Source organism: Salvelinus namaycush, chromosome 20 (genome assembly GCF_016432855.1).
Source record: "Salvelinus namaycush isolate Seneca chromosome 20, SaNama_1.0, whole genome shotgun sequence".
Taxonomy (NCBI): domain Eukaryota; kingdom Metazoa; phylum Chordata; class Actinopteri; order Salmoniformes; family Salmonidae; genus Salvelinus; species Salvelinus namaycush.
In genome coordinates, this window is record NC_052326.1 from 5,093,639 (window position 1) to 5,115,716 (window position 22,078).

The 22,078-nt window shown below is 43.4% G+C and overlaps 1 protein-coding gene across 1 annotated transcript in view; it reads right to left on the reverse strand.

Annotated features, from left to right (window-relative positions):
* LOC120065561 (receptor-type tyrosine-protein phosphatase T-like) overlaps positions 1–22,078 on the reverse strand; it is a 394,361-nt gene that overhangs the window by 172,768 nt on the left and 199,515 nt on the right. The window contains exon 13 of the mRNA XM_039016626.1: positions 460–496. Coding sequence (XP_038872554.1) covers positions 460–496 — 37 coding nt within the window. The remainder of the gene's footprint in view (positions 1–459; positions 497–22,078) is intronic.

Sequence of the window (22,078 nt, forward strand, 5' to 3'; positions counted from 1 at the left end):
GTCTAAAAAGATAAGCAGCAACTTAAAACGAAAATGGGAGGAAATCAAACAGAATAATTCAATGGTATGAAATGGGTGAACCGTTTTGAGTTTTTGTCACCATCCATTACATTAATGGAGGTTGTCCTACGATACTACTGATCCTTAATGTGTCCTTTAATAAAGATGGTTCGGAGAAAAGAAAAGAAGTGGAATGGAGAGTAAAAGAAAAGCTGCACAGAATCTTGGACTGTATAGACCGTAACCATGCAGGTTCAACACTGAAAAGGATTGTGGGGCTTGTGGTCACGTATGCCTTTAAAATAGGGAAAGTCTACCTCTATGCAGGTGCACATATACCACTCTCAATACAATTAGCATTCATTGGGCCGCGTCGTTGTTAAACATGTATATCTCTGATTTCATTGCATCAAGTCATTTACTTCCTACGCGTGGAAAATATAAGAAGAGTTCTCGTACCTTTAGTGGCCAGTCTCACACAGTTGATTTTGGTTTCCTGAGAAGACAGAGACAGACATAGTTGTTCAATTATATTGTCCCAACACAGTGATGTCCATCACTCTTGTCACGTTCCACTGGACTTGGGGCTGAACTTTAACAAGACGGCACAAGAGAAGAATGGGGACGGGGAAAGGGTTCAGAAATACAGACATTTCAGTCATAGTAATGTGTACACTTAAAAACTGCTGACCCCTAAAGCAGTAAGGGCATTTGTGCTCCAAATGGCATCCACAAGATCAGTTGTGGGTCTCAACCTTTTTTGGTTACCATAACCCGTAAGTACCCCCCCATGTGCATTTTACCAGTAGTCCTACTGTATGTTCTTATAGCACCACTATAGCATTTGATTGAATAAAGCTATTTCTCTCCGTCAACTTTAAACTCGGATTTCACATGAAGTTAGGAAAACCTAGCCCTATATCTAGGTGGATGGCTTTACGTCCCAGACTTCGTGTGGAGAAAAGCTATTAGCGAAACGCTAAACCAACCACTGAAACGACATCTATCATTGAGAGAAATAATTGTCATATCTGTGTGTGTGCTGCACTCAGGGCTGGCTGTCAGTCTGTTATTAGCGAAAGGCTCCGTAAAAGGATCTATACAGAGCCAACATCGCAGCTCAGGGCCTGTCACACAGCCACACAGATGCTGCCATCGTTCATCACCCTCTCTGCTTCTCTTCCTCCATCCCTTTCTCTCTTTACCTCCCCCTATCTCAATATCCCCCCATCCCTATATTTCCAGTCCTCGACCATCTCTAAAATAGGTCCCCAAATGGACCTCAGAGTAAGGAGATTAGTTACCCCGGCAACAATAATCTTGGCAAATAATTTTTCACTGCAAATGGCCATGTTAAATAAACTTTGAAGAAACCATCCCAGCAGACAGGGACGTCCTGAGGACATTCGGCGACGTTCCCATTAGGTTCCTTGAGAGTTTTGGCATGACGCTATCCCTCTGACGTTCCGAGAACGTCCCATAATGGTCCCAAGGGAACATTCTCTAGGGGACCTTTGTCTAGTTCCCTGTAAGTTCCCAGGACGTCACTGAGGATCATGTCAGGACCTTTTTAGGACCTTCCAGGACTTTCATTTTACTAGTTCACAGGACGTCATGTGATGGTCCCTCTGGGAACGTTCTCAAAGGGACCCTGGAAGTTTTTGTCTAGTTCCCGGTTTGTCCGGGGGACGTCACCTGATGGTCTCAAAGAAACATTCTCCCCAAGGCATGTGGTCCATCAAGGCCCTGATTGGTGAACCAATGATCAATTCACAGCTCTTTGTCTTTTGGTAATGGTACAGTGGTTGCTCCACTAAAATGTTCGCGATTATGCTGTGGTACTTTGTGGTTTAGTATGGTACCCTGGGTCGACACTTCATTGCTCCAGACCAGCGCAGAGGGAGTTAGAGCACTGATTATGCTTTTGGGTCCTACTGTGTCTCTAACTGACAATGAGTGGGCGGCATAAACCTAAATAGAATCTGATAATTGTGCACGACTTCAGTATTACTTACTAAAACTGTTGCTACACTAAAGTTTTTAGTATTTTATTTTGTTAGGATTATTTTTCTCTTACTGTAGTAGTGTAGCCCGCTCCCGGCCGGTCACGTTGTACAGCGCCTGAGATGCCCAACGTTCTGTCACTGCATAGCAGTGCAAGCTGTGTTGCTACAGATGCTGGTTCAATACCCGTGCCGCCCTCAACTGGGTGACCCATGAGATGACTGTAGGTTTTTGGTTTCTTGCCCTCTAAAAACATAAATAAATAATTCTAAATAACAAACTGCCTTTATTTACAAATTAGTAACAATGTCTCACCCCATGTTCACGAATGGACTTTTTCCTCGCTCATTTTACGTTATTTGAAAACGAAATAATCTCCAAAATATTGTTATTTTTTAAACAATGCGATTATTATTATTATTAATTTAGAATGATATAAAAGCCCCTTGGATATTCTCACAGATATATTATTAACCCTGTTATTAGCAGGTCAGTATATATTGGTCATGGCTCCCGAGTGGCGCACAATGGGATTGCCTTGCAGTTCTCCAGCTGTATCCACTGAAAGCGCATAAGGTTCAAGGCATGAGGGCAGGGGGCACAGGATGGGTCGCAGAGCCGCGCACAGAAGATGGACCTAGCCCATGGGGAAGGGAGGAGGAGGAAGGGGGGGTGGACCCCCACCCCGCTACACTGGGAAGCACAGAGCAGCACTTTAAGGGACATTGCACTAATAATGGCGCTGACTAGGGAAACGTTCCCACTGTTTTTAGTGCCAGTCTGCATGTTCAAACTGAAACAATGTAACTAATAATGGCATCTTTATGCTTTGTTAATAAAATAATCATAAAAATACTCTTTTAAAATGACAATGTTTATTTAGTTATGGATTCATAACGAATTACTATGGGAATAAATATCACTGAACTACAGAAATATTGGAACACAGTTTTCTAATGAAAGTAAACAAATGGTTGCTTACTGGAAAATACTCTTTCAAACACCGGTGTCATGCCCTGACCTTAAAGATCCTTTTTATGTCTCTATTTTGGTTGGTCAGGGCGTGAGTTGGGGTGGGCATTCTATGTTTTTGTTCTATGTTGTCTATTTCTATGTGTTTGGCCGGGTGTGGTTCTCAATCAGAGGCAGCTGTCTATCGTTGTCTCTGATTGAGAACCATACTTAGGTAGCCTTTTCCAACCTGTGTTTTGTGAGTAGTTGTTTTCTGTTTTGTGTTGCTGCACCTGACAGGACTGTTTCGTTTCGTTCACTCTCTTTGTTGTTTCAGTGTTCAGTTTATTTATTAAATTAAAATGAACACTTACCACGCTGCGTTTTGGTCTCCTCCCTTAGACGATCGTTACAACCGGTTTCAAACAACGGTCACGTTGTACAGCTGTAACGGCTTTCTAGCTCTTCCTCCTCCTCGGATGAGGAGAGGAGAGAGGGATCGGAAGACCCATGTGCAGCGAGGTATGATGACATAATGATTTATTAGACACAACGACGAAACACGAAATAACACTTTAGAAATACAAAATAACAAAACGAACTAAACAGACCTAAACTTACGAACTTACATGAAACGAAGAACACACGAACAGGAACAGACAAACCGAAACAGTCCCGTGTGGTAACATGTACTGACACGGAAGACAACCACCCACAACAAACAATGTGAAACAACCTACCTTAATATGACTCTCAATCAGAGGAAACGCCAAACACCTGCCTCTAATTGAGAGCCATACCAGGCAACCCATTAACCCAGCATAGAAAACACACAACATAGACTACCCACCCAAACTCACGCCCTGACCAATTAAACACATACCAAACAACAGAAAACAGGTCAGGAACGTGACAGAACCCCCCCCTCAAGGTGCGAACTCCGGGCGCACCCCTACAACTCAAGGGGAGGGTCTGGGTGGGCATCTGTCCGCGGTGGCGGCTCCGGCGGTGGACGAGGACACCACTCCACCACTGTCTTTGTCCCTCTCCTTCGCGTCCTTTGAGTGGCGACCCTCGCCCCCGACCATGGTCCAGGAACCTTCACTAAGGCCCCTCCTACATAGAGGAGACAGCTCAGGACAGAGAGGTAGCTCAGGACAGAGAGGTAGCTCAGGACAGAGAGGTAGCTCAGGACAGAGAGGTAGCTCCGGACAGAGAGGTAGCTCCGGACAGAGAGGTAGCTTAGGACAGAGGGACAACTCTGTACTAATGGCAGCTCCGGACTGAGTGGCAGCTCCGGACTGGGTGGCAGCTCCGGACTGGGTGGCAGCTCCGGACTGGGTGGCAGCTCCGGACTGGGTGGCAGCTCCGGACTGGGTGGCAGCTCCGGACTGAGTGGCAGCTCCGGACTGAGTGGCAGCTCATGACTGAGTGGCAGCTCATGACTGAGTGGCAGCTCATGACTGGAGGGCAGCTCATGACTGGAGGGCAGCTCATGACTGGAGGGCAGCTCATGACTGGAGGGCAGCTCATGACTGAAGGGCAGCTCATGACTGAAGGGCAGCTCATGACTGAAGGGCAGCTCATGACTGAAGGGCAGCTCATGACTGAAGGGCAGCTCATGACTGGAGGGCAGCTCATGACTGGAGGGCAGCTCATGACTGGAGGGCAGCTCATGACTGGAGGGCAGCTCATGACTGAAGGGCAGCTCATGACTGTAGGGCAGCTCATGACTGTAGGGCAGCTCATGACTGTAGGGCAGCTCATGACTGTCTGGCGGCTCTGGCAGCTCCTGACTGGCTGGCGGCTCTGGCAGCTCCTGACTGGCTGGCGGCTCTGGCAGCTCCTGACTGGCTGGCGGCTCTGGCAGCTCCTGACTGGCTGGCGGTTCTGGCAGCTCCTGACTGGCTGGCGGTTCTGGCAGCTCCTGACTGACGGACGGCTCTAATGGCTCGGGACAGACGGGCGGCTCTAATGGCTCGTGGCAGACGGATGGCTCAGAAGGCGCTGGGCAGACAGATGGCTCAGACGGTGCTGGGCAGACAGATGGCTCAGACGGTGCTGGGCAGACGAACAGTGCAGGCGGCGTTGGGCAGACAGCCGACTCTGACCTGCTGAGGCGCACAGTAGGCCTGGTGCGTGGTGCCGGAACTGGTGGTACCGGACTGGAGACACGCACCTCAAGGCTAGTGCGGGGAGCAGGAACAGGGCACACTGGACTCTCGATGCGCACTATAGGCCTGGTGCGTGGTACCGGAACTGGAGGTACCGGGCTGACGGCACGCACCTCAGGGCGAGTGCGGGGAGAAGGAACAGTGCGTACAGGGCTCTGGAGACGCACAGGAGGCTTGATGCGTGGTGCCGAAACTGGAGGCACTGAGCTTGAGACACGCACCACAGGGAGAGTGCGTGGAGGAGGAACAGGGCTCTGGAGACGCACTGGAAGCCTGGTGCGTGGTGTAGGCACTGTTGGTACTGAGCTGGGGCGGGAAGGTGGCGCCGGATATACCGGACCGTGCAGGCGTACTGGCTCCTTTGAGCACTGACACTGCCCAACCTTACCTGGTTGCATGCTCCCCGTAGCCCGTCCAGTGCGGGGAGGTGGAATAACCCGCACTGGGCTGTGTTGGCGAACCGGGGACACCATGCGTAAGGCTGGTGCCATGTACACCGGCCCGAGGAGACGTACTGGAGGCCAGATATGTTGAGCCGGCTTCATGGCACTTGGCTCAATGCTCACTCTAGCCCGGCTAGTGCGGGGAGGTGGAATAACCCGCACCGGGCTATGAACACGTACAGGAGACACCATGCGCTCTACTGCGTAACACGGTGTCTGCCCGTACTCTCGCTCTCCACGGTAAGCCCGGGAAGTTGGCGCAGGTCTCCTACCTGACTTCGCCACACTACCCTTTAGCCCCCCCCCCCCAAGAAATTTTTGGGTTGTACTTGCGGGCTTCCAGCCTTGCTTCCGTGCTGCCTCCTCATATCGTCGCCTCTCCGCTTTAGATGCCTCCAGCTCCGCCTTGGGACGGCGACACTCCTCTGGCTCTGCCCAGGGTCCTTCTCCGTCCAGAATCTCTTCCCATGTCCAATCCTCCTTGACCCACTGCTGCTGTCGTTGCTGTCCGTTAACCCGCTGCTTGATCTGGGTTTGGTGGGTGGTTCTGTAACGGCTTTCTAGCTCTTCCTCCTCCTCGGATGAGGAGAGGAGAGAGGGATCGGAAGACCAATGTGCAGCGAGGTATGATGACATAATGATTTATTAGACACAACGACGAAACACGAAATAACACTTTAGAAATACAAAATAACAAAACGAACTAAACAGACCTAAACTTACGAACTTACATGAAACGAAGAACACACGAACAGGAACAGACAAACCGAAACAGTCCCGTGTGGTAACATGTACTGACACGGAAGACAACCACCCACAACAAACAATGTGAAACAACCTACCTTAATATGACTCTCAATCAGAGGAAACACCAAACACCTGCCTCTAATTGAGAGCCATACCAGGCAACCCATTAACCCAACATAGAAAACACATAACATAGACTACCCACCCAAACTCACGCCCTGACCAATTAAACACATACCAAACAACAGAAAACAGGTCAGGAACGTGACAACAGCGCTATTATGGCTATTAGCAGGTAGCTAGACAATGGACTTGCCTAGAAGGAGGGTAGGGGGAGAATTCTATCGTCAAATGTATTTCTAAGTTAAGTTGGCTGTATCACAACCGGCCCATGATTGGTTGCAATTTCAGTTTAATCCACCAGAAAAGACAAAACAAATAATACCCCAAAAAGTATTATTATGCATCACATCCAACCGTGATTGGGAGTCCCATAGGGCGGCGCACAATTGGCCCAGTGTTTCTCTCCCTCGAAAAACAGAAATACATGTTTTGGCCTTTACAAATATTATTTTGGCCTTTATTCAGATTATAATCGCTCACTTATCGTTATATATTATCAAGTTGATGGAACAGTCATATAGCGGCACCTACACAAAGCTGAGTGACTCACTCATTCATGGCTCTGGATCAAAATAAATGAGTACCAACATTCTTTCTGATAGTCTTTAATAAAGAAATGTTTTGGTTATCCTGACCTGGACACAATGTACAGTATTATAATAGCCCATTATGTGCTATTAGCAGGATAATATACCTTTACCAACACCTCTCTGTATTTTGATACAGAACTTTGTGGATGGGGCCTCCCCTATCTAAGTCACGGCAATGCAAAATGCGTTGCTACAGATACCCATGAGGCGGCTTTTGGTTTTAATTTAGAATCCTCCAATCCTCTATATGTAATTTTTGGCGGATAATCACATAATTTCTTCCGATATACTCTAGGCCTACCGTAGGTGGCATGAGTCTCACTAGTGTTGAGTAATGTGATGTTAAAAGTGGTGTTGGTCTTATTCATTTAAAGAGCATACTGAAGTATGCTCTTTAAAAAGAAGCAATAGGAGGACTTAAAGCAATAGCCTACAACTATTTTAGCACCATTTTGCGCTGCTCTGAGACAAGCATGGGGACTGGTCTTGATATATCAATGAGATTTTTATTTTCACTGAATTTCCATTTGGGTATTGGTTAGACTACATTTAGAAATGTTATGCTCTTAGTGTAACCTTTATTTAACTAGGCTAGTCAGTTAAGAACAAATTCTCATTTACAAGGACAGCTTACTCCTTCCTCCCCATCGGGGAATTGAACCCTGTACTCCCGACCGTCATGTTGTACAGCACCATATTTTCCTACAGCGCCATATTTTCCGTTCCATCCTAATGATGCCCAGAGGGTTTTTCATTTTTCGTGGAATAGAAACACCATAATATTAATCAAATTAATTAAGCAACATTTCTTAAAATCAGTCCATTATACTATGTTCTTACAAAAAAAATAATTAATCAAATGCTTCTCAAAGATGCCCTTTGGTGGTCAAACCAGCACTAACTAGCATGGTACCAGAGGTTGGCACTTAAATAACGTGCCATAGAATTCTGCGGCACCACGTAAGCTGTGCAGCAGTAGGCTGCAACTTTTAAAGCACGAACCACTGTAGGGACACCCACACAAACAAACAGAGCTTTTAACAATGTTTTCAACTTACATATTTGCCACAATTTGCAGTGGTGTAAAATACTTAAGTAAACATAACCAAAAAAGGACTTAAGTAGTACTTTAAATTATCTGTACTATTTATATTTTTGACTACTTTTACTTCACTACATTCCTAAAGAATATAATGTACGTTTTACTCCATACATTTTCCCTGATACCCAAAAGTACTCATTACATTTTCAATGCTTAGCAGGACAGGAAAAATATCCAATTCACATACTTATCAAGAGAACATCCCCGGTCATCCCTACTGCCACTGACCTGGCGGACTAAACACACATGCTTCGTTTGTAAATTATGTCTGAGTAGTATTTTACTGGGTGAATTTCACTTTTACTGAAATATGCCAATTGGGTATTTTTTCCACCACTGACAATTTGACATGTGTTTATTCATACAGTAATTATTATTTAATTTCCGAGTGAGAAGTTTAGTTACCCCAGCAACAATTATATTGGCAAATCATATTTCACTGCAAATGGCCATGTTAAATAACCTTTGAGGAAATCATCCCAACAAACGGGACGTCCTGAGGACATTCAGCAACTTTCCCATTAGGTCTCTTAAGGGTTTCAGCATGACGTTATCCCTCTGACGTTCTGGGATTTGAACCCACAACCTCTTGGTTCATGACATTCCAATTTTCCTGATACACCACCATTTCTGTATCGATGACTGATTTCACCTGTAGGCATATTCCTACACTTGGCACTTCAAAGTAAATCTCAGCTCTGCTAAAAATACACTCAAGAATAACTATTATATGTATCATAGTGATTCAGCAGTAACATGAAAACAGAATAATATGCCCCACCAACATTAAACAACTACACTAAAAACCCAAACTCAAATTGCTGAAATAAGTAAATGAAATCGATGAGAGAATAGTCAGATTAACTGATAATTAGTGCAGATGTAGTGCAGATGGCACTCTTTTGTTTAGTGCAAATATGTATTATAGGTAATGAATGTGTAGTGGACTTCTGAAATTCTGCAGACTTTGTGGCGCAGCAGAAAGAACAGAATACCCAAAATCCAGAGGTTGTACATTCAAATACCAGGTGGGGTCATGTTGAAAAATGTGTAATAAGTGATCATGTCAAATATCATTGTCATTGTTTAGAGATTTTTACACTATTTTAGCTGAACAGTGTAGCACTTACTTTAAAACCCCGATGCCATTTCAGTACTTTACTTATAATGGTTTGGGACCTGGGACAATCTGTTGAGATTCAGGGGATCATGACGCAACGTCCAAATAACTTCCTAAAGAAGTCCTTGCGGGAGTCCCTGGGACAAACCGGGAACTAGACAAAACCTCCAGGGTATCATGACACTGACTGAGTGTCCCAGGACAAGACAGACCCAACGTCAGACTGTCAATCATAACAATAACACTACTGAACTAACTTTTCCAAAGCTCATTTTCAATTTATTCCCTGTTTTTCTCATTTTCTTGCTCTGCAAAGAAAACTCAACAGATTGAACAGCGTCTTGGATAAACGAGCAGACCGACAGAAGAGAGGGGAGGTGACCAGTGCAAGGCTATATACCAGTGCAGGGCTATATAATACTCCAAGCTTCGTCAGGCAAGCTGACAAGGCTTAAATAACAGGAGTACATCACTTAAACAAAGTGACAGCTGAGCTTTGCCTTTTGCCCCTCTAGTCCAATAAGGCAGTGACAAACTGTCAAGCACTTTTTTAGGATGATTCCGGGCTAGCAGAGGAGGAGGAAAAAATATGTCACTCCAGGCAGTCCAATCCATTATTTGACCGATTCACTGAGTTTGAGTGACAAGCCTTCGCTGGATTAGGACACATTATTAAACCAAATATGACAGGCATTAGACAATTTGCTTTTTCAAATAATCACATTGATTTAAAAAAATCCTCTGAGTATTACATCTCGTTTTCACATTTTATCAGTCAGCTAAGGCTATGTGGAGTTGGAGGATTTATAAAATGATGTGTGACTTGAAAATACTTTGTTATCCCTCATACTACCAACATATTTTGCATGCATGGATAACCAACTGGGATCATTTTAAAACTATTGGAAAAAGCAACAATCATAGCAAAATATAAGACATTTAACATTGACATAAGACATTTATATAATGTTATCTGAAAAAAAAGAAGACTTATTTGAGCAAAATTACAATTAATTACTGGTAAATAAAAATGTATGTCAAACCTACTAATCCCTTTGAAAACATTTATTCTAGTGTCAATTGACTACAACGTGTAAATATGATCATTTTGGTACCTCAGTGCATCACAACGAGTAAATTAAGGTTGGGTTTGCATTAACAATATGTCAACTATCCATGCCACCTTTTGCCCAAACACGGTATAAAGGCCAAGCTCCACCTGCAAATCTTCCTCTTTGAGACCGAGCGAACAGCCTTTTACGGATGTTCCATTAATTAGCATATTCAGTATTGTTTTAGTAGTGGCATAGTATCCACTAGATTTGAGTTAGATTATTATTGGAGTTAGTGTAGTAGTAGCAGTAGCAGTAGTATTAGTAGTAGATGGTAGTGCTAGCGTGACCATGCCTTCGGTTCAAAAATGCATGCGAGGACGCACAGCTATCCATGGCTTGCAAGGACCCTACCATATGCAATGGGTGATTGGAATTTGTCGGTCCCTGAGTCTGCACAAGTAACGCTAGCTTTGTTAGCTGTCTCCCAACTTCAACCTTGTGAAGATGTGCTTCCATACCGAGATGACGCTAACTGCCTATGCAGTTCCCACAATCTTTCTAGATGGTCAGATGGCATCCGATGCTACCACTTCTGCTGGCTGACAACGATCATACCCGCGACCAGTGGTGGTGAGTATAGCTAGAGACTGCTGGTTATGTATCTGGTTATGTATATTTTGATAGCTAATCATTATCACTATAATTCTAGCGAAACAGGCTAGCTGAAGTTAGCTAGCTACCTAGTTAACGTTAGTTGGCTACCTCAATGCATCTTAGATTTGGCTTGGAAACATAGTAACATTTCAAAAGGAGGCAAATAATTAGTCGGAAACCCTTTTGTCATACACTTCCAAGCCATAAGATTGCCGAACAACTAATCAAAATGCCACCCGGACTATTTACATTGACCCCCTTGTTTTTACACTGCTGCTACTCGCTATTTATTATCTATGCAAAGTCACTTTACCCCTACCTACTGTACATGTACTAATTACCTCGACTAACCTGTACCTCTGCACATTGACTCGGTACCAGTACACCCTGTATATAGCCTCGTTATCGTTTTGATATTTTATTGTTATTTTATTTTAAATTTTTAATATTTTCTCAACTCTACTTCTTGAACTGCATTTTTGGTTACTTGGTTGTAAGTAAGTGTAACCGTTGTTAAAGTACTATGTGAATTTCACCAGGTTCATATATGAATATGTCATGTTGATTTGTTATTATGCATGCCTGCATCCTGGGAGTAGGGGAGTGTGTACTTACGTTATGCCCTGCGTGCTCGTGCTCAAATCATTTTGATGCACTATGAGAGGTAGGCCCGCTTTTTCTGTTGTCTTAAGAAAAGTTTGATTATTTTAAGCACAAAGTCATACACACAGTGTTTTGTTCATGAATAATGTTGTATATTTAGAGGTTACTCATAAGTGGATGTTATTGTTAAGATGCACTTGTAATTCTACTTTTTAGGATGATATCAACATTCTGAATTCAACATGTGGTTAATAGCTAGCTTAAGGTATTAGCAGGCTATTGTATGTGTGAACGATGGCTAGCTCCTCGAATGATCCCAGTCCCTTGTATTGTGCATCTTCTGTAGAAAGAGGCGACGATTCGCAGAACATATGTGCTCTCCTAATGTTTTATTTTCTTTTAGATGCAGGTATGTGGTTTTATCTATGTAAAATATGTTATGTGTTGATACATAATAAGGAGAGGCTGTACCAATTTTTGTATTCGGAAATCATTATGATGTACTATGAGAGAAAGAAGCGACGATTCGCGGGAACATATGTGCTCTGCAAATGTTTTATTTTCTTTTGGATGCAGATGCAGGATGCAGAGAGTGAATTCTGCTTAATTAAAACTACCTGATCTCCAAAGTCCACGTCTATAGTCTCAATCAACCACACACAACACAGAGTATAGTTACTGCGGTGCATACTGAACCGGTTACATAAGAAGTTCACGGTAATGTCTACACCTGTTGTATTCGGCGCATGTGACAAATGCAATTTGATTTGATTTGTGGCCATACCACCCTGAACAAGCAAGTACTTAGATGGGAGAATGCCTGGGAATACCCAAATCAAATTGCATTGATCGCATACACATATTTAACAGATGTTATTGTGGGTCTAGTGAAAAGCTTGTGTTCCTAGCTCCAACAGTGCAGTAATATCTAACAATACACAGAAATCCAAAAAGTAAATTAATGGAATTTAGAAATATTAGGACAATCAATGTCGAAGTCCGGAGTATAATATATACTGTATATATACAGTGGGGAGAACAAGTATTTGATACACTGACGATTTTGCAGGTTTTCCTACTTACAAAGCATGTAGAGATCTGTAATTTTTATCAAAGGTACACTTCAACTGTGAGAGACGGAATCTAAAACAAAAATCCAGAAAATCACATTGTATGATTTTTAAGTAATTAATTTGCATTTTATTGCATGACATAAGTATTTGATACATCAGAAAAGCAGAACTTAATATTTGGTACAGAAACCTTTGTTTGCAATTACAGAGATCATACGTTTCCTGTAGTTCTTGACCAGGTTTGCACACACTGCAGCAGGGATTTTGGCCCACTCCTCCATACAGACTTTCTCCAGATCCGTCAGGTTTCGGGGCTGTCGCTGGGCAATACGGACTTTCAGCTCCCTCCAAAGATTTTCTATTGGGTTCAGGTCTGGAGACTGGCTAGACCACTCCAGGACCTTGAGATGCTTCTTACGGAGCCACTCCTTAGTTGCCCTGGCTGTGTGTTTCAGGTCGTTGTCATGCTGGAAGACCCAGCCACGACCCATCTTCAATGCTCTTACTGAGGGAAGGAGGTTGTTGGCCAAGATCTCGCGATACATGGCCCCATCCATCCTCCCCTCAATACGGTGCAGTTGTCCTGTCCCCGTTGCAGAAAAGCATCCCCAAAGAATGATGTTTCCACCTCCATGCTTCACGGTTGGGATAGTGTTCTTGTACTCATCCTTCTTCTTCCTTTAGACCAAAAAGCTCTATTTTTGTCTCATCAGACTACATGACCCTCTCCCATTCCTCCTCTGGATCATCCAGATGGTCATTGGCAAACTTCAGACGGGCCTGGACATGCGCTGGCTTGAGCAGGGGGACCTTGCGTGCGCTGCAGGATTTTAATCCATGACGGTGTAGTGTGTTACTAATGGTTTTCTTTGAGACTGTGGTCCCAGCTCTTCTTCATAGTAAACTGCCAGCTCCTCAGTCCCAGTTGCTAATACATGCATATTATTATTAGTATTGGATAGAAAACACTCTGAAGTTTCTAAAACTGTTTGAATGATGTCTGTGAGTATAACAGAACTCATATGGCAGGCAAAAACCAGAGAAAAAATCCAAACAGGAAGTGGGAAATCTGAGGTTGGTCGATTTTCAACCAAGCCCCTATTGAATACACAGTGGGATATGGATGAGTTTGCACTTCCTACGGCTTCCACTAGATGTCAACAGTCTGTAGAACCTGTCTGATGCCTCTACTGTGAAGGGGGGCCGAATGAGACAGGAATTAGTCAGGTCTATCATGACCTGACCATGCGCGTTCACATGAGAGGGAGCTCTGTTCCATCGCACATCTGAAGTCAATGTAATTCTCCGGTTGGAACGTTACTGAAGATTTATGTTAAAAACATTCTAAAGATTGATTCAATACATCGTTTGACATGTTTCTACTGACTGTTACGGAACAATTTGACATTTCGACTGCTTTTAGTGAACGCGCTTCCTGACTTTGGATTTGTTTACCAAACACGCTAACAAAAATAGCTATTTGGACATAAATGATGGACATTACCGAACAAAACAAACATTTATTGTGGAAGTGGGAGACCTGGGAGTCCATTCCGACGAAGATCAGCAAAGGTAAGTGAAGATTTATAATGCTTTTTATGAGTTTTGTTGACTGCACAATTTGGCGGGTAACTGTATGGCTTCCTTTTGTGGCTGAACGCTGTTCTCAGATTATTGAATATTGTGCTTTTGCCGTAAAGCTTTTTGAAATCTGACACAGCGGTTGCATTAAGAACAAGTGTATCTTTAATTCTATGTAAAACATGTATCTCTCATCAAAGTTTATGATGAGTATTTATGTTATTTGATGTGGCTCTGCAATTTCTCCGGATATTTTGGAGGCATTTTTGAACATGGCGTCAATGTAAACTGAGGTTTTTGGAAATAAATATGAACTTTATCGAACAAAACATATATGTATTGTGTAACATGAAGTCCTATGAGTGTCATCTGATGAAGATCATCAAAGGTTAGTGATTAATTTTATCTCTATTTCTGCTTTTTGTGACTCCTGTCTTTGGCTGGAAAATTGGCTGTGTTTTCCTGCGATTTTGCGGTGACCTAACATAATCGTTTGTGGTGCTTTCGCTGTAAAGCCTATTTGAAATTGGACACTTTGGTGGGATTAATAACAAGATTACCTTTAAAATGGTATAAAACACATGTATGTTTGAGGAATTTCAATTATGAGATTTCTGTTGTTTGAATTTGGCGCCCTGCACTTTCACTGGCTGTTGTCATATCGATCCCGTTAACGGGATTGCAGCCATAAGAAGAAGTTATTTGGCCACTTTAGTTGTGATACAAACCTTATCAAAACATATAGGCCAATTGGCTAGGCTACATGAGGTGTGCGACGATGATTTGAAAAAGTTGCAAAAAAAGGCATGCGCTGTTTCTTACCTTACTGCATAGCCTTCATTCACAAGAGATACAATTTTTTAAAATTAAATGTATTTATTTTTTCCTTTATTTAACTAGGCAAGTCAGTTAAGAACAAATTCTTATTTACAATGACGGCCTACCCCGGGCAAACCCGGACGACGCTGGGCCAATGGTGCGCCTCCCTATGGGACACCCAATCACGGCCGGATGTGATGCAGCCTGGATTCAAACTAGGTACTGCAGTGATGCCTCTTGTACTGAGATGCAGTGTCTTAGACCAATGCGCCACTCGGGAGGCCCTGTCTATATAGGTCCCACAGTTGACAGTGCATGTCAGAACAAAAACAGTGCATTTGGAAAGAATTCAGACCCCTTGATTTTGTTACATTACAGTCTTATTCTAAAATGTATTCAATTACATGTTTTCCTCATCAATCTACACACAATACCACATAATGACAAAGCAAAAACAGGACCCTTTGCTATGAGACTCAAAATTGAGCTCAGGTGCATCCTGTTTCCATTGTTCATCCTTGAGATATTTCTACAACTTGATTGGAGTTCACCTGTGGCACACACCTGTCTATATAAGGTACCACAGTTGACAGTGCTAGCCTCCCGGACAAACTGAGCAGTCGCCTTGGTCAGGGAGGTGGAAATGGGAGAACCTTCCAGAAGGAGAACCATCTTAGATCACTGTGCCACTCCTGCATGCTGTTTTTAGAATTCTTAAGTAAATCCAAATTTTAACATATTTATGTGGCAAAAATAACTACCATTTAAAGGAGCGGTACACCAAAATGTGAAATATACCTAATTGTATTGGCAGAAAGATTCATCCATTGATCTTGAGAGACAATGACCCAAAAAATGGCTTAGTTTTCTTTATTTACTTACCCCACAGCCAGCATTAGTATTGCTGCTAGTGGAATAGTGAGAGTGGCAGGGCCTATAGCAGGATGCTTCAAAAAGCATGCATCATTCCTCAAAGTCAATTCAAACCAAATGTTGAAGAAACTCAAGTTGCGTCAACATTTGCGCATGGCAACGGCCACATTTGCGCGTGGCTACGGCCTACGGCCAACTCCAGTTGCTTCGCGCAAATGTGGCAACGGCTATCGGCCAACTCAAGTTGCTTCCACACCGTTGTTGTGCTGCATTGGCCACTCGAGGTTTGGCTGCTCCTGTTACAATGTAAATTGTCTGGGAAAGCCCAGGAAGTAGTAGCTGCTCTCTCCCTGGAAGACAGCTTACAGTACGATATAGTTAAAACAACCGTGTGGCGGGTTTATGAGTTAGTGCCTGAAGCTTATAGGCAGCTCTTCAGGAACAACAAAAAACCCTCTCACCATTATTTTGTTGAGTTTGCTAGTGACAAAGAGTCTCTATTTAATCGCTGGTGTTCAGCCAGCAAAGCTAACACCTTTTCTGATATTCGGGAGTTGATGCTGTTGGAGGATTTAAAAAGCAACCTCCCTGATGCAATTGTAGTTCATTTAAATGAACAGAAAGTGGCCCAGGCAGCAGTGTTGGTACGCTTTGACACACAAGACTGTCTTTGGTGCACTTCGGTTTGAAGGCCGAATGATTAGGTCATCAGTGCCTCGTTCGGATCGCTTTTCCTCCGACAACCCTAAGCCATCGCACAAGATCCGTGAATGTTTTTACTGTCACCAAAAGGGTCACGTGAATGCGGACTGCCCGGGTTTGAAAAAAAAAAAAAAAAAAAACAGTCCCTGTCACCATCCCCTAAATTGAAAAGCGTGGGTTTAGTCCAGTCTTTGGCTCGTCCGTTGGACCGAGTTATTGATTCAGCATTTGGGAAACCGGATCCTATCTATGCTCCGTTTATTTCTGCCGGTTGTGTTACCTTAACTGGAGAACAAGCGGATCAAAAGCCCATACAAATCTTACGAGACACCGGGGCGGCGCAGTTAGTAATCGTTACTGATGCTTTGCCCCGGTCTCCTGAAATGTATTGTGGCTCGCATGTCATATTACAGGGTATAGAGACAAACCGTACCTGTGCCATTACACTGGGTCCACTTAGTGGCTGACTTGGTATCAGGACGTTTCCGTGTTTTTGTAGTGTCTACACTGCCAGTAAGAGTCACATTGCTACTAGGGAACGATATCGCTGGTGGTAATGTCACTCCTGTGTTAGAAGTAGTACACAAACCAGAAATCAAAACTACAGATGATAAATTGGTTCAAGCATTTCCCCATGTTTTTCCTGCTTGTGTGTTAACGAGGGCACAATCTCGCAAGCTAGGAGATGTGGTGGATTTGGCTAGTTCCATTTTTGAGAATGTTGAGGTAGAAGACAATGCACTGAGTATTCCTTCTGCAAGGCCTATGGTTTTTACCCTTGTAAAATCTAATGCATGGGAAAGCGAAATCGCACCCAATTACATTACATTCTTTGTCTGTCACCCCCGAGAAGGTGATTTAATGTCAAAAGGGAGAAACCAGTCTTCGTAAGTGTTTTGCTTCGGTAATTTCCACTGAGGAAGCTAACACTAGGGAGACCGCCTACTTTATGGAAGCAGTTTTGATGTGTAAATGGGCAGCTCATGACACTGTTAGTGACTGGAGTGAAGTGTGTCAAGTGGTTGTTCCTACACCGTTCTGACAGCAGGTGCTGTCACTCACCCATGACCAGGCGTGGTCCGGATATTTGGGGATCACGAAGACTTATAACTGAGTCCTTCAACCTTTTTTCTGTCCAGGTTTGAAGTCTGACGTGGTTCCATTTTGAAAAACATTTCATGTATGTCAACTCACGGGGAAAGCGAATCAAACAGTTCCTCGTGCACCGCTATGCCTGATTCCTGCGGTGGGGGAACCATTTGAAAGAGTGATAATCGATTGTGTAGGTCCGTTGCCAAAAACCAGGTCAGGTAACCAGTTCTTACTAACAATAATGTGCAGTGCTACTCGATACCCAGAGGCTATTCCTCTCCGTACTATAACGGCTAAGAATGTGGTGAAGGCACTGGTGAAGTTCTTCTCTACGTTTGGACTCCCTAAAGTAATCCAAACTGATCAGGGATCCAACTTTATGTCAAAGCTGTTCTCTAATGTGTTAAAGATGATGTGTATTTATCATCAGGTCTCCAGTCTGTATCACCCGGAGAGTCAAGGGGCCCTCGATCGCTGGCATCAGACGCTAAAGGCGATGCTACACAAGTATTACATGGATATCAGTACCGATTGGGATGAGGGGGTGCCCTTTGTCCTATTTGCTATCAGGGAAACAATACAAAAGTCCTTAGGGTTCAGCCCTGCGGACCTTGTGTTTGGACACACCCCACGGGGTCAGCTTTTTTTTTTTTTAAGGAGCATATCCTATCTCCTACACCCAGTAGCGCCCCTAAAAATGTGTTGGATTATGTCAGTAAGATGCGGGAGAGACTGAAGGCCGCATGTGCGTTAGCCCAAAAGTCTCTCTCCTTGTTTCAAAAAAGCATGAAGTTACATTATGACAAAGAGGCTGTTGGCCGTTCTTGCACCAGGGGATCACGTTTTAGTTTTGTGGCCAATCCCTGGCTCACCTCTGTCGGCACATTTTTCTGGGCCATATCTTGTGGAAAAGAAACTCTGTGACACCAATTATGTGATAAAGACCCCAGATCGTAGGCGTTCTTCCCGTGTGTGTCATGTTACTGGCAAAACCCAGTAACAGCTCCTGGAGTTCCCCGTGCATTCTCGTTCCTAAGCCTGACGGTACGTCCCGCATGTGTACGGACTATCGTCACGTAAATGCCGTTACAAAGTCTGATTCTTTTCCTCTACCTCGCTTAGATAACTGCATTGATATAATTGGCTCTGCTGCTTACGTTAGATTTGCTAAAAGGTTATTGGCAGGTGCCTCTGACCTCTCGAGCTTCTGACATCTCGGCTTTCGTTACGCCTGATAACTTCATACAATACACTGTGATGTCCTTTGGAATGTGTAATGCACCTGCTACTTTTCAGCGCCTAGTTAACATTGTGTTCGCGGATGTGCCAAATTGTACTGCATACCTTGACGATGTGGTGATTAATTCGTCTACTTGGTCTGATCATCTCACCACCTTAAAGTGTGTTTCAGCGGTTGGAGAATGCTTCTTTAACCCTCAATTTGGCCAAGTGTGAGTTTGGGAAAGCTACTGTAACTTACTTAGGGAAGCAGGTAGGACGAGGTCAAGTGCGCCCAGTAACTGGCAAAGTGGAAGCAATTGTTGCTTTTCCTGCTCCCACGACTCGCCGCCAGTTGCGCAGAATCCTGGGGATGGTAGGGTACTATCGTACATACTGTAAGAATTTTTTGACGGTTGTGGCTCCCCTTACATCTCTGCTCAGTCCCAAAGTATCATTTAAGTGGTCCCAGGAATGTAACTATACTTTTGGGTCCGCCAAAGCGCTACTTTGTAGTGCCCCAGTGCTTACCGCCCCCAACTTTGAAAAACCTTTTAAGTTGGAGGTAGACGCTAGTATAGTGGGGGTGGGTGCGGTTCTCTTGCAGTAAGATGAAGAGGGAGTGGATCGGCCCATCAGTTTCTTCTCCCATAAGTTCAACTCGTGTCAGTCAAGGTACTCCACCATTGAACAAGAGACGCTGGCTTTATTGCTAGCCTTACAGTTTTTTTAGGTATATGTGGGCTCCAGTGCCTTGCCTGTACTGTTCTTCACGGACCATAATCCTTTAGTGTTTCTAAAGCAGATGTACAATCAGAACCGCCAATTTATGCGATGGGCTCTGATTGTACAAGGATACAATGTACAAATGAACTATTTGAAGGGTTCGGCGAATGTGGTTGCCGATGCTCTATCACGGGTTTAGTAACTGGGGATGCGTGATGAATTTTGTTATTGAAAACTGGAAGTTTGCAGGTTTTGGGGTGGGCGTGTTATGTTCCCCAGTTTTCTGTGTTATGGGTTTGTTTGTGTTTGAACGTGTGTATTTCAGGAAATGGCTTCCTGAAGTCCAAAGCAGCTGATTGGTCGGCCCCATTTCAGATTGGAGCTCTGACCCCGCCCTCTCGTCAGGAGATACAGCTGTCTGCAATTACAAACTCCTTCTCCAGCTGGATAAAAGCCAGCGTTCCTTTGTTAGAAGAGAGAGCTTCTTGGATGTCCTGTGTTGGTTGTTGCTCAGAGACAGTTTTGTTATAAAGTATTTTGTAGCCGCTACTTCTGAGGTATGTGTGTGCAAATAGGATTGTGTTTTTGATGATTGACATTGTTCACTTTAAGTTTGTATTATTCTGTATTTGTTCCCAGGGGAGAAGGGGAAGGCACCTTGGGAGTGCTTAGGCAAGAGGCCTGCGGTGACTATTACTACTACTACCTACTAGTGACTATTTATATCTTTATTTGGTCGAATTTGTGATAGCTACCTATGCAGGAAAAAAATGGTGGGAAAAAAAAGTTGTGTCTTTTGCTATGGTGGTTAGCTAATAGAAATACATAGTGTCTTCCCTGTAAAACATTTAAAAAATCAGAAATGATGGCTGGATTCACAAGATGTGTATCTTTCATCTGGTGTCTTGGACTTGTGATTTAATGATATTTAGATGCTAGTATTTACTTGTGGCGCTATGCTAGGCTATGCTAGTCAGCTTTTTTACTGATGAGGGTGCTCCCGGATCCGGGATGGTGACTCGTGAGAAGTTAATGGTAAAATTCTCTGCCTTTGTCATCCTTACCCGCACCTACAATCCCATACCTCTTTCACTCCACAGGGAGTTGAGTTGTAGCGGGGTGTTGCATTCCCTCCACCAAGAGGCGTGCGTAACACAAGTGTTCATACCACTGACATACTTTCATGAGCTGTTTTGACTGCAACCAAGCAAATACAGTATACAGATTTTGTACACAGTTATACCTTGTTATAACCAGTACATAAGGTGCTCCATCTCTCTGAAGTTGATCTGTCGATCTGGTCAATCTAATGCAGTTCCCCCTCCACCCTCTAACTTAATATTATGTCTCCAGAGAAACCTGGATTCAAATAAATACTTTTTTAGATTTGCCCTAGAATAACTACTTTTTTGGGGAATACTCACCAACACAGCTTTCTGTGCATAGCTGAGTTCTGTATTGCAGTTTTATCAAGTATTTATACCCTTGGCAGATTTTAAAATGCACGAAAATAGGGTAATTTTGGTTTTGTACATAGTCATATGATACGTGATATAGAAAAGTACAATCTTAGGCGAGTACATGGAGAGCTATATCTCTGCTGGTGATCTGTCTATCTGTTCAAAATTACTGGTACAGGTCCCCCTCCACCCTCTGGTAACTTGTTAGTATGTCTCCAGAGAAACCTAGATTCAAATAGGTCTCCAAGGTCCTATTTTATCAAATTACCCTAGGTGGAATTAGGTGTTTTTGGCTGGGATCCAAATTACCTCAAAGAACTAGATTTTTTTTTATAAAGTCCATTTTAATACAGAAAAACTAAACAATGATTTAAATGCATTGAGAACAAGTTGATTGACAAAGTCATGACACATTTGAAGAATTGAATGAACCACCTTTGGGCTATGATCAGAAATATGTCTCTAGGGACAAAATTACCCCAGTCAGTAAAATGAGGGGTTATTCAAAATACGTTGGATAGCCAAATCTCAGTAGTTTTTTCTTTTCCCCCCCCATCAATCTGTTACAACGTTTACAGAGCTTACATCTGGTATTATCTGAGCACATAAATGGAATGAAACAGATGTTAAACACAGATACACTACATGCTAAACTGGTCAATAAAGGGAATGAAACTGGTCAATATTAGTGCCAAATACAGTTAACTACTGTAAATACCCTAGATTTTGAGCCTATAAAATAATACTAAAAAAATATACTGCGACAGACTGATCAGGAGAAGGAAATGGAGGTGAATTGGACACGCACTCAAAAACACAGTTAACGTAACAAGACAGGCAAAGGACTACAACTCACAATGAAATAGAAAGCAGGGAAGGCCAAAAAACAACAGAAGATGGTCCACTCTAAGAACTCAATGGAGTAAAAGCCCTTGCCCAGAGAAGAGTGAGGCGAAGAGCTATGGTGA